This window comes from Lycium ferocissimum, unplaced genomic scaffold (assembly GCF_029784015.1).
Source record: "Lycium ferocissimum isolate CSIRO_LF1 unplaced genomic scaffold, AGI_CSIRO_Lferr_CH_V1 ctg992, whole genome shotgun sequence".
NCBI classification, from domain to species: Eukaryota; Viridiplantae; Streptophyta; class Magnoliopsida; order Solanales; family Solanaceae; genus Lycium; species Lycium ferocissimum.
Window position 1 is genome coordinate 104,176 of NW_026727946.1, and position 12,481 is coordinate 116,656.

General features: G+C 32.1%; 2 protein-coding genes across 2 annotated transcripts; one reads left to right on the forward strand and one right to left on the reverse strand.

Moving 5' to 3' along the window:
• Positions 1 to 4,251: 4,251 nt before the first annotated feature.
• On the forward strand, positions 4,252 to 6,875 carry LOC132046229 (light-harvesting complex-like protein OHP2, chloroplastic). Its single transcript, XM_059436797.1, has 2 exons — positions 4,252 to 4,815; positions 6,511 to 6,875. Exons 1-2 carry the CDS (start codon positions 4,400 to 4,402, stop codon positions 6,623 to 6,625), a joined length of 531 nt encoding a protein of 176 aa, XP_059292780.1. The 5' UTR covers positions 4,252 to 4,399; the 3' UTR covers positions 6,626 to 6,875.
• Positions 6,876 to 10,563: 3,688 nt separating this feature from the next.
• Positions 10,564 to 11,988, reverse strand: LOC132046225 (uncharacterized). The gene is made up of 4 exons (XM_059436793.1): positions 11,829 to 11,988; positions 11,665 to 11,738; positions 11,154 to 11,322; positions 10,564 to 10,640 (listed from the first exon to the last, which is right to left on the reverse strand). The coding sequence occupies exons 1-4, from the start codon at positions 11,986 to 11,988 to the stop codon at positions 10,564 to 10,566; spliced, it is 480 nt and encodes a 159-aa protein (XP_059292776.1).
• Between the last annotated feature and the right edge of the window lie 493 nt (positions 11,989 to 12,481).

The window sequence follows — 12,481 nt, forward strand, 5'->3', positions numbered from 1 at the left end:
ATTATAAATCTCTTGTGTAATTTTCGCCTTATTTTTTATTTTCTTTTTCCCCTTTTAACCTCTTTATCTTTTATCTTTTATCTTTTTTCTTCTTTTTCTTTCATACTTCCCTATATGAATTGCTCATTTTCTTTTTAAAAAAAATATCAAATCTTATTTTCTTTCTTCTTTTAATAAAGATAAGTAACCAAAAGATAATATTCTAAACCCTAAACCCTAAATCCTGAAACCTAAACCCTAAAGTTAAATGCGTTGGTAGAGGAATCTTTACATCGAAACTTCAGAAAGAAAAAGAATGAAGTGAAGGAAGGATAAACGTATATACATACGTATTGAATACTCTATCAAATGATTAATGACGACCCGAATCCGTATTTTTTCTATAAAAAATAGAAGAATTGGTGTGAATCGATTCTACATTGAAGACAGAATCGAATATTCATTGATCAAATCATTCACTCCATAGTCTGATAGTGCCTAAAAAACATATTATAAAATATGAAGAAGTATATATATTATTATCCATTAATTATTCAATTTAATTTGAGAATATGTAAAGAATCCATATAGTTCGCGGCATGATAATGACCAAAAATTTCGGGTGTGTAACAGTGAAATAATTTTTTTAAAAATGATCGGTCGAAAATTCAATATTTTGTGAAAGACTATCTGAATAATCTTTCATGGACGCAATACTTTTTGATTGATCACCATAATAATTATCAAGTAAAGCGATTCAGAAGATCAAAAAAACAAAAAGATAAGAAGATGAAAAATTTAAATAAATGCATAACTTAATATGAGCTAGATCTCAATCTAAAAAATCTTAGTGGTCTAATTGTTGGCTAACTAAACTTTTACTATACTGGTGAGGATTCAATTTTCTTATGTCCCTCATTTCCCTTTCCCCTCTTTTCTATATATAATAATGTTAAAAAAAAAAAAAAAACTTTGTCAACAAAAAGAAAAAGATAAGAAACAAATAAAAAGAAACTTTGTTTTGCAGACAAAACAATTTCTTACTTTCTTAATTGCTGTAGAAATGACAAAACAATCTTGGCCTCCGATGTAAACTAAAACGTAGAATCGAGAAATAATTATATATAGTTTTTGTTTGCTAAAAAAATACTATCAAAGAGCCTAAATAAGTAGAGTAATTGGGTAGAAATAATGCAAAAAAGAACTCATTTAGTTTCTCAGGTTGAAATGAGCTTTCGGACAAAACATACTTCAAGATCCCTCCAAACTAATAAGTTTATCTTTAAGATTCCTCCGAATCAATATCTTTCTCCTAATCAATTTTTTTTTTTTTTTTTGCTTTACACCATAAGACCATTCTCCTACTTAAAGATCATAATTTCAAGCTCCTCTTTCAGCAAAAGTTCATCCTGCTGTCAATAGAAAATAGTAAATATAGTTAAAAATTAAGTTCATTTACATCAACAAAAAAAAAGTCATGTTCTACAGCTTATATTCCATTTCACAGCAAACTCTAGGCACATCATCATTTCTAGATTTTGCCTCTATTTTTTCGAACATTAAGTTAAATATAGTTTCCAACATTATACCATGTCAGTTTCTAAACAATCTAATCGAAAAAATTATGCATTGTAAAAGAAATTAGAACAAAATTAATAGGAGTATACAAAAGTTAATTATTGAATTTAGAGAGTGCTTATAATTACCTTAAAAAAATGTATCAACGTTGAGGTAAATACCACTGAGTATACCAGGCCTTTGATGCTGATGACATAGCACGAAACACCAACATGTAGCAAATACCAAGCAAGAAATAATTATGAAACGTAAAAGTGCGTAAAGTTTTCAACCAAAATGTTGGAAAAGAACGTTGTCAAATCTTTTGTTGCTAAGAAATGAGTCAATTTGAATTTACAGGCAAGATAGCACATACAAATAAACTCAATCAAGATAAAATATTTACTAACACATAAATTTCACAAGATAAATTGTTACTATACAAAGTAAAAGAAATATACTGAAGACTTGATACTGCAAAATTTTCTAATGCAGCATTGGACTGGAGGTAAGATGGATGAACCATATATGAATATGTTAAGTTAGTTCTTCTCTTTTTATCTCCTCTCTTAATTAGCACATTACTACACATCAATAAGAATTAATGAAAAGGAAGGGAGAAGAACTAATGTTTTTTATCTTCCACCTTTAGGACGTTATCACCATAATGCTTGGAGAATTTAATAGAGATCGACCCCTAGGCATTTTAATATAAGCTAAATTAAATTAATAGGATGGAGAAGAGGAAAAAATTCAAAAAAAAGGAGAAAAAAGATAAATAGCATTTTAGGCCATAGAGAGGTGCGACGTCACCTTACCTATGCCCTAGCTTTATATTGTATATAGATTACTTAGGCCCCGTTTGGACATGGTTTGAAACCATGGTTTGAAACCTGGTTTGAGACCATGTTTGGACATGCAATTTGGATATTTTAAGGAGTATTTTCTCTTATAGACATAAAAACCCCACAAGTTGTGAAAACTATCAAAACATTCTCAATTCTTATACAATCTTACCAAATGAGCAAGTCATAGTTCATAACAAAATTAATACGCTAATTCATAACAACCGGCTCAAAATTAATACTAGAAGACCTTTCTAAAAATAAAACATCAATTGATCAAATTTTAGTGCAATAAATAAAATTAAACTATGGGTCTTTTTTATAAAATTAAAAGGTTGGTAGACATAAATAAAATTTGGTGGAAGTTAATGAAATTGGTAAATGATTGATGGGGGTAATTGTTAAAAATATCTACCAACTTAAAGGTCTTTTTTTACAAAATATAAACTTATGGGTTAAAATTTTATATTAAAAAAAATTGAAACCATGGTTTCAAACCCCATATCATGCCTTTTTGGATGATTTAGGGTTTGAAATCATGGTTTCAAACCATGCGTAAAAACGCATGTCCAAACGCTGGTTTGAAACCATGGTTTCAAAACTCATGGCCAAACGCCTACTCAGAAAACAAAAAACAAAAAAAGTTCACTTTGATCACAACTTTTTAATATAGTTGTAACTTATTTAGTAGTAACACTTTTATCTAATTTATAATTATGTAAATTTTATTTTAAAAGAAAACAATGTGCTAATTGGAACCAAAAATTTAAAAGTTGAACTTTCTAATGAACCCTTCATTTATTTTGATACGAAGTGATTGCAAAATTACCAGTAATACTTTTTTTTTCCCCCTCAATATAATCATCTTACTAACTATTTCGATGAATCTAAATTTATATCGGCTAAAAAGGAAAACTTTCCATAAAAAAAGTTTCTTCATTTTGATATCCGCTACTGAGGACCCTTTGGACATATCAATGTTTGTTTATATACTACACTGATTTTTTTTTTCTCGTTAATGAGTTTCAAGTTTGAAAAAGTGATTTTGACTAGTTTTTCAAGTGAAGTTTATTTTTCACTCACAAAATTTCTATTTTTTTTTAAGTTAATTGCATGTACAAACACAATTTCAATTTTTATATCTTTTCCAATTTATTTTCAAATATTCTGTAGATATTTTTACAAATATATACAACCTAACATAATATATTATCGCTACTAGAATCAAAGGTTTTCCCCCCTGACATTCAGTGGGAAATTTGTGCTACAAAATATGATTTTCCCATCTCATTTCCGACGAATCGGCTCACTGAAAAACGTATGGTTGGAAACAAGTTCCCATAGAAATAGTGAGAAACTTTCTAATATTTCTATGTGAAAACACTATTATTTAGGTTTTTTCCACCGACATTCGGTGAGAAATAACCACTAAACAGTTTTTAGTGGAAAAATAAAGATTTTTTAGTAGTGTATACCCACATATATAACTATATTTTCAGTTTTTACTCGCATAACTGATTCTTTTTTTTTTTTTTTTTGCAAGTATTTATACACACAGTATACAACATTATACGACATTATACAAATATTACACAGGATTATAAACTTATAGTAAATAACGTGTCCACCTTGTATAAAAATGTATAATAGTGAATAAGAGGTGTTTAAGAAAAACTGAGCTAAATCACATAACTAAAGAAAAATTGGGCTGAACCAAATGAATATTCTTTGTCAATAGGCATAGAGCGTAATTCCCCCTTTCCAAACGCCTACAAAGTGAGAAAAAAACAAACTGAAGAATTTCTTTGAGAGTTTATGACTATTCTTGATTTCTGACTAGACAGAGTAGTTGACACTTGACAATCACCTACGAGACTTGGCCACATGTTATCCACAAAACACTTCCACTTCCATACAATCTCTTTCTGATAACACTTTGAAAAACCAAACACTATCCATTCTTCTTCCATAATCTGACATACAAAAACACAGCACACAGGAACAAAAAAATCAAGAAAATGTCAGTAGCATCATCATCTACCTTCCCTTGCATTAAAATCCAAAACTACCCTTCTTCATCTTCTAGTTCTTCTTGTTACACTTTGAGATTTTGTACAACAAACCCCACAATACTTACTATAAGGAATTCTCAAGCTGAAGGTCCATTTAGAAGACCAGTTGCACCATCACCACCTAAGCCTAATATCCAACCACCATCCTCACCACCACCACCACCACCACCAAGTAGTACTACTAATGTTCCACCTAAGAATGTGGCTGTGACAACTTCTGAGGGTAAGAATGTAATTACCTTGGAATTTCAAAGGCAAAAGGCTAAGGAACTTCAAGGTTACTTCAAACAAAAGAAACTTGAAGAAGCTAATCAAGGCCCCTTCTTTGGTTTTATTGCCAAGAATGAAATTTCCAATGGCAGGTAAATAAATAAATTCAAGAATTCATGTTTGGGATCTTTATGCAAATAACCGGCCGGATTCACTGTTTGCTTTTTCTAGCGGTATACATAGATTATACACTAATTATATATGTTTAATGTTATACATGCATTATACATATATTATACATCCAAGGGCTATTTTTAGTTAAAGTGGTTGGGTAGGTGGCTATTTAGGTTAGTTCTTTATAATTTTTTTGTAGTAACTGTCTTTCTATTGCTTCAAATTTGAAGTGGGAATGTGTCAATACTTTTGGTTTTGGGCATTCCATGCTGGCATGCTGTTTTGGTTTGTTTTCTTGTAGTAGGATTTTAGCCTTAATTTAATGTCATTTGTGTGTGATGCTATATTTTTTTTGGTTGAAGAAGTTATGTGATAATATTGAAATAATTCTCACTGGAGGTTTCCAAAGCTCCAGCTTGGTGTAATACTAACTTGCAAGAATCACAATTGACATAGGCACATAGCTTTGTTGAGTGGCGAAATCGGAAATTTCGACGTCTCAAATAGGTAAATTGGTTTGGCAAGACGGGAAACAACATCCATCATTTAGATTTCTGAGTACCTAAAGTTAAGAGCTAAGGGTGTTCAAGGTTTAATATTTCTGTATAAAAAGTAATTTTGACCCGATGAGTTGCTTAACTGACGACCCTTCACTATATGTGACTACGCTACTGGCTGTGTTAAATACCTACCTTGACATGTGAAAGCCTAAAATTTAGACATTCGAAGTGGAATTTGAGCTAATTTCAAGCACTTTTTCCTGCCAATTTGGCAGTTCTTGATCATTTATAGGTGTTTTTATTTATTGAAAACATACCGCTTTGGCCCCATAAAAATGCTGCTGAAAGTAAGAATTGGAAATGGAAAGGTCTGTTTGTTTGAAGCCCTGCATTGTCTAACTATAAATAGTGTTTTTTTGGCCATAAACTTAAATCTTTTGCATCTGAAGTGTGTGCGGGAACTGAACAGAATGAAAAGTATTTTGATTTTTGTAATAACGCTTTGGTATATTAGACTCTCCACTGGTTTAGAGTACCTATTTGTCTTAATCAATGATATATTGCATCAATCAAGAAACTAATATCTTTCCATTCGACAATCATGGCTGCATGATGGAACTCTGGCTAGATCATGATTCAAATGCAATCATTCAAGTAATACCTGTATTTTCTCTCTCTTTAAACAGAATGTATGATGAACTTAGGAATGATCCCCAATTTGTAGATATGTTTAATAATAACTATCCTCCATACTCTTGGTACACACACGTTCTTTGCACTTGATCAGACATTTATTAACACTCTACAATTAGAAGCTTTTAAGCCAGTGGGAATTGTTTCAAGTGATTTCAGTTGCTGCTGCATAATCGCAGGTTTCTAATTCTCATACAAGCCATTGGGTCCACACTTAGATTATGTAGACCTAGTTGGTATGCCATATTTGTGATAGTGATGGTGCAAGAACTTGAGTTTGCAACTTTTCCTTGTCGCTCTTGGAGTGAGTCAGATTGATATATAGGCAATAAGTGGGAGAGTTATTTCTGCATCATTTAGAAGAAACTTATGTCTGCAATTTGAATAATTCCATTTTGCTTTGAACCTTGCCTTGCATACTTTGTCGTTGACATAGTAAGTTCTAACTTCTTGTTACAATCTTGAATATCGGTTGAGCAGATGGGCAATGTTTGGTTTTGCTGTCGGGATGTTAACAGAGTATGCAACCGGCTCTGACTTTGTCGATCAAGTTAAGATCCTTCTCTCGAATTTTGGGATAGTTGACCTGGAATGAGACACTGCTGTATATGTATTACGAGAGCTTATAGATTTCTCTCCTCTGTAATTCAAGAGATAAAAATCCATTTGTTTCTTGTATCTTCTCTGCTCGATTTTTCAAGTTTATTTGTTTACCACTTATATTGGAGTACAATTGTACCTTACAACTCCTACTTTTCGTGAATATAGAAAGTTTGTAATTTTTGCATACCACCTCATTTTTTCTCATTTTGTATTACGGTGCAACTCTTTTACCGCTCTATTTATCTGCTAATTTGCTTACTTTTCAAGGGAGTGTATGCAGGGGCGGATGCAGTAAGAGGCCAGGGTGTTCACCCGAACACCCAATATAAAAAATTACAGTGTATATTTAGGATAGATTTTATGTGTTCATGTACATATATTAACTTTTGAACACCCTGAACATATATTACAGTGTATATTTAGGTCCAGTTATTTTTCCGAACACCCTGAGTGAAAATCTTGGATCTGTCACTGAGTGTATGAGAAATGAATGATCATGGTTCATATGCTGGAACATTACTTTGATGCTTTGTTAGGTGCCTCAAGCTTCTACTGATATTGGTTTGCTGAATTGATGAAACTTTTAGCACATCCAAAATAAGGAAAGAACTTGAACAGCAGTAGCAATACTGTTCTCATTGTCAACATCTTCCTTTTCCCCGTTTCATCTTTTTCACTTTGAAGTACTTTTTGGACGCTTAGTTTTGTCACAACGGCCGCCTCCTTTAATTATACATACCAACTTTAATTGGAATAACTCTGAGGTTCACGAACTTATTTGAGGCTAGTGCATATATAATTAAAGGAGATGATATGTTTAAGTCGTTAACTTATCCACGTAATGCGTGTTTGAGAACACGCACAAAAGTTTTTCGAAGTCTGAGTTGGAAGTGTCTAGTAAGAACACTTAATCATGTGTTTAGGTGCTAAATTGGAACAAACCTTAATTCGAGTGTTTAAATAAAAATATATTGGTAAGTATTTGTCATGTTGACCACAAAGTTTTTTCAATTTCACCAATTAGGAACATTATTTTATTATTATTTAACTATTTAGTAAGAGTGAGTCCCATAGTACGACGAAGGGTAGTTTCGTAATATCATCATTTTCTATAGGCATGTTGGTACTTTAAGTCCAACCCTTTTTATTCCTTTGTTGGTGACATTAGTTATAAGCTTCCACGTTCGGGGGCCAATTAATTATAGGTGACAAAAAGGTTTTAAAATTGAGTAAAGGTAACTCAAGTTTTAAATATTGAGTAGAGGTGATAAAATTTGAATTAGTGATTAAGGACTTTTGATCATTTTCCAACTTGCCCAATAGTTTTGTTTTTAACACTTTAGCCCTAAGCATTATTTTTAACACTTTACCCCTAAGTTTTATTTTTTACACTTTGGCCCAACTAAATAAAATCCTAATTACCTAAAATTGGTGGGGAAAAAATTCGAAAAAACACATCGGCGCCCCCCCCCCCCCACCCCCAACCAATTTTTTTGCACCGCCCACCCCCCGTGACCCAACATCCCACCACAAAAAAAATTGGGTTTAAAAAAAAAAAGTTTGAAAAGTTTTTGTTTTTGATTTTTTGCACCTCCCTCCCCTCAAAAAAAAAAAAATCTTGAAAAAAAGTTTTGAATTTTTGTTTTTTTGGTTTCTTACTCCATCCACCACCCCGTACTCCCCCCCCCCCCCTCCACTTTTGCTGCTGCTGCTTTCTTCTTTCATTTAAAAAAAAAGTTGTTCAAGGAAAAAACAAACTCACCCGATTTATGTAATTTTCGGAACAGATTTCATTCGTGTAGCACTGGGCATTACTTCATGGGTTATTTCCGCTCATTTAGTAAGTAAAACAGTGTTGTTTTATTTCAATTATTCATCTGGGTATAGCTGCTGATTTTTCAACTATTTACAGTAGCAGTTGATTATTGGAACAAGTACTAAAGATGTTGTATAAGAGCTTCTGAATTTATTGCTATAGCTGTTGTAGTTTTTGCAACACTTGCAAAAATTTATGCAGTTGTTGCAACTTTTGTACTAATCTGTTGCAACAACTGGTAAAATGTGTATAAATAATTTAGCCTACTTGTTGCAACAACTGTGAAAGCTGTTGGACAGCTTCTACTCTTTCCAATAACTCACTGACTTGTCGCAACAAGAAGACTTCTCGTTGCAACAACTGCATTAGTTTTTGGACATATTTTACAGCCGTCGGATGAAACAAAGACAACCGAAGCTATCACCAACAACTAAGTGATCAGTTGCAACAACTCACCTAAGTGATATGTTGATCTTGTTCAAATCACAAACGTATGTTCTGTTGTTAATTAATTGCTGAAAACTTTCCAATAAGTAATAAATCTATTGCAACAACTCTGTAACATGTTGGGGTTTTTCCAACAAGTAACAGGACTTGTTGCAACAACTTGTTAGTTGTTGAACATATCACAACAAATAGGAGGACTTGTTGCAACAACCATTTATCTGTTGGACTTTATCCAACAAGTGACAGGACTGGTTGCAATTAACAAATATGTTACAGCAACTAAGTTACTTGTTGGGGTTTTTCCAACGAGTGACACGACTTGTTACAACAACTAGGTTGTTTGTTTGAGTTTTTCCAACAATTGAAATGACTTGTTGCAGAAACTAGGTAACTTGTTGTGTTTTATCCAACAAATGATGCGTCTTGTTCAACAGCTATGTTACTTCTTTGCAACAGATACTGCAATTGTTGCAACAACTATGATATGATTCACCTATATTTAGTGATCAACAAAGAGAATCAATGATATTTAGTGATAAACAAAGGAAATTAATAATATTTAGTAATCAATATATATACACTTAATCAATTTGATGGTATTTTGAGTTATGACAGATGATCAACTAAGTCATTATGCACTAAATCGAGTGATCAATAGAGTGATTTAATGTGAACTACTTAATTCACCCATATTTAGTGATGAACAAAGGAAATCAATAATATTTAGTGATTAACATATATACTTAATCAATTTAATGGTATTTTGAGTCAGGACAGATGACCAACAAAGGCATTATGCACTAAATCGAGTGATCATTAGAGTGATTTGATGTGAGCTATTTGATTCATCCATATTTAGTCATAAACAAATGAAATCAATGATATTTAGTGATCAATATATATACTTAATCAATTTGATGGTGTTTTGAGTCAAAACAGATGATCAACTAAGTCACTATGCACTAAATCGAGTGATCATTAGAGTGATTTGATGTGAACTACTTGATTCACCCATATTTAGTGATAAACAAAGGAAACTAATTATATTTAGTGATCAATATATATACACTTAATCAATTTGATGGTATTTTGAGTAACTAAGTTAGTATGCACAAGATCGAATGATCATTAGAGTGATTTGATGTGAACTACTTGATTCACCCATGTTTAGTGATAAACAAAGGAATTCAATAATATTTAGTGATCAATATATATACTTAATCAATTTGATGGTATTTTGGGTCAGGACAGATGATCATCTATGCACTAAATCGAGTGATCATTAAAGTGATTTGATGTGAACTACTTGATTCACCCATATTAGTGATAAACAAAGGAAATTAATGATATTTAGTGATCAATAGAGTGAATATTTTACAACTAAGTACATTGTTGCAACAGATGAGCCATCTGTTGTAACAGATAAGTAACTTGTTGCAACATTTGAGTCATTTGTTGCAACATATTAGTAACTTGTTGCAAAAGCTTCAACAACTATTTTGATTTGTAACAGCTGAGCCATTTGTTACAACATATTACTCAGTTGTTGCAATAATTTACTTAGTTGTTTCCTTTTTACCGACAAGGTCAGGAATCTGTTGCAACAAATTACTCAGCTATTGTAACTATTTACTCAAAGCAACTGTTTGATTATTTCGCACAGTTTTTTAATCTGTTGCAACAGATGGAAAATCTGTTGCGACATCTGTAGCAGCTATTTGATTATTACCAACAGATTTGGAATCTGTTGCAACAGATTTGTAACTTGTTTGAAACTACTAAATATAATAAAACTGTTGCAACATGTAAGGAATTTGTTGCATCAATCTCAACAACTTTTTGATTTTTTCCAACATGTGAGGAATCTGTTGCAACAACTTCCTTGATTATTGCAATGACTTTGTGACTTGTTTGAAACCACTAAACATAATTTGAGCAACTGAAATACATACTGAACATATAATATATTGATACTGAACACACACACACACACACTATACACACACACACACACACACACACACATAATGTTGAGTACGTATAAATAATTGTTCGTCAGCCCCCTTAGGGCTCCAAATGGAAGGTTTGTTTGGATCTTTGCCCATACTACTAGAAGATTCTACAATAATATTGGCATTCACACTATTTTTCTTCTTTGTTCTGTATTCAACTAAGGTTGTAGACAAGTGATCTTATTTTCTTCTTCGCATTCACACTATTTTTCTTCTTTGTTCTGTATTCAACTAAGGTTGTAGACAAGTGATCTTATTTTCTTCTTCATCTTCTTCATCATCCTTTTCAGTTTGTTCATTTTCTTTATCTTTTTCATTTTCTTCATCTTTTTCGTCATCTTCATCTCCTTCAGTTCCATCATCATTTCCTTCATCTTCTTGTTTGTCTTGTTCTGTTTCTTGCCCATCTTCAGGCTGTTCAGCATGCCTAACTCTTGAAACTTCTACCTAAGAGATTTCCTGGGTTTCCTCTCTTTCTGAGGATTGTTTGTTAGTTTAACTATCAGTTTGACTATCTCTTTCCTCTACATATGCTGATTCACAAATAGCATTTGCTAAATCAATAAGCTCCTCTAATGATGTTTTCCTTTTGATTCTTTTACTATCTCTAGATACATCAGTTGATTTCTCTTTTTTTTTTTTTTTTTCGGAGACATTTTATCTGCACACAGGAGATAAACAAAATAATTTCAATTGATTTTTGCATCATTCAAATTAAAACAAGTAATGGAGTTTTCCTGCAATAGTTGATTAAACTGTTGCAACAGGTATATAACTTGTTGCAACAAGTGTTGCAGAAAGTGAATCACTTGTTGCAACAGATTCACAATCTGTTGGAAAAAATCAAAGCAGGTTGTTACGGCTTTCTTCAAAGAATCGTTTTGATTTTTTCCAACGCATTGTGAATCTGGTGCAACAACCGATTAAAGCTGATTGCAACGGTGTATAAAGCAGAAAGTGAATCAGTTGTGGCAACAAATTCACAATCTGTTGGAAAAAATCAAAACACTTGTTGTAGCTTCTTCGAATCGTTTTGATTTTTTTCAACAAATTGTGAATCTGTTGCAATAACTGATTCATTTTCTGCAACAACCTCAACAAATGTTTGAATTTATACCAACAGATGAGGAATTTGTTGCAAAAAATTACTCAAATGTTGGATAAAAACTAAACAAAGGCAAAGCCCTTTTTCCTAAACCTTACAAACAAAAAAAAAACATCTATTTTTAACTACCAGCATTATCCGTTTACATTTACAAACACACACACAACCATAAAAAATGGAACAAAATATACAACATTGAAGACAAACCTAAGTTCTTCCTCTTCTTCTTTAGCCAAAATCATCATTTTCATAACTTTAATTTCAAAACCCTAACTTTTGAACCAACAAAAATATCTATTTCACTACAAACACACAACCATCACAAGTTAAATAAAATACACACCAAATAGGGTTTTTTTAAGCATGCAACCTCAACAGATGTTTGCAACTGTCAAACAAGTGCTGAAGTTGCTGCAACAACTTACTCGGTTGTTGGAAAAAATGAAAAAAATTGCAAGCCTTTTTTTC

What these genes read in the sequence shown, in the direction of transcription:
- LOC132046229 (XM_059436797.1), top strand. Translation starts at nt 4,400, where the DNA reads ATGTCAGTAGCATCATCATCTACCTTCCCTTGCATTAAAATCCAAAAC. An exon ending in AATGAAATTTCCAATGGCAG is followed by an intron (nt 4,816 to 6,510) that starts GTAAATAAATAA and finishes TCGGTTGAGCAG; the next exon opens with ATGGGCAATGTTTGGTTTTG.
- LOC132046225 (XM_059436793.1), bottom strand. Translation starts at nt 11,988, where the DNA reads ATGAATCAGTTATTGCAACAGATTCACAATTTGTTGAAAAAAATCAAA. An exon ending in GTTGCAATCAGCTTTAATCG is followed by an intron (nt 11,739 to 11,828) that starts GTTGTTGCACCA and finishes TTTTTCCAACAG; the next exon opens with ATTGTGAATCTGTTGCAACA. An exon ending in AGAAGAAAATAAGATCACTT is followed by an intron (nt 10,641 to 11,153) that starts GTCTACAACCTT and finishes CTGTTGCAACAG; the next exon opens with ATTCCAAATCTGTTGGTAAT.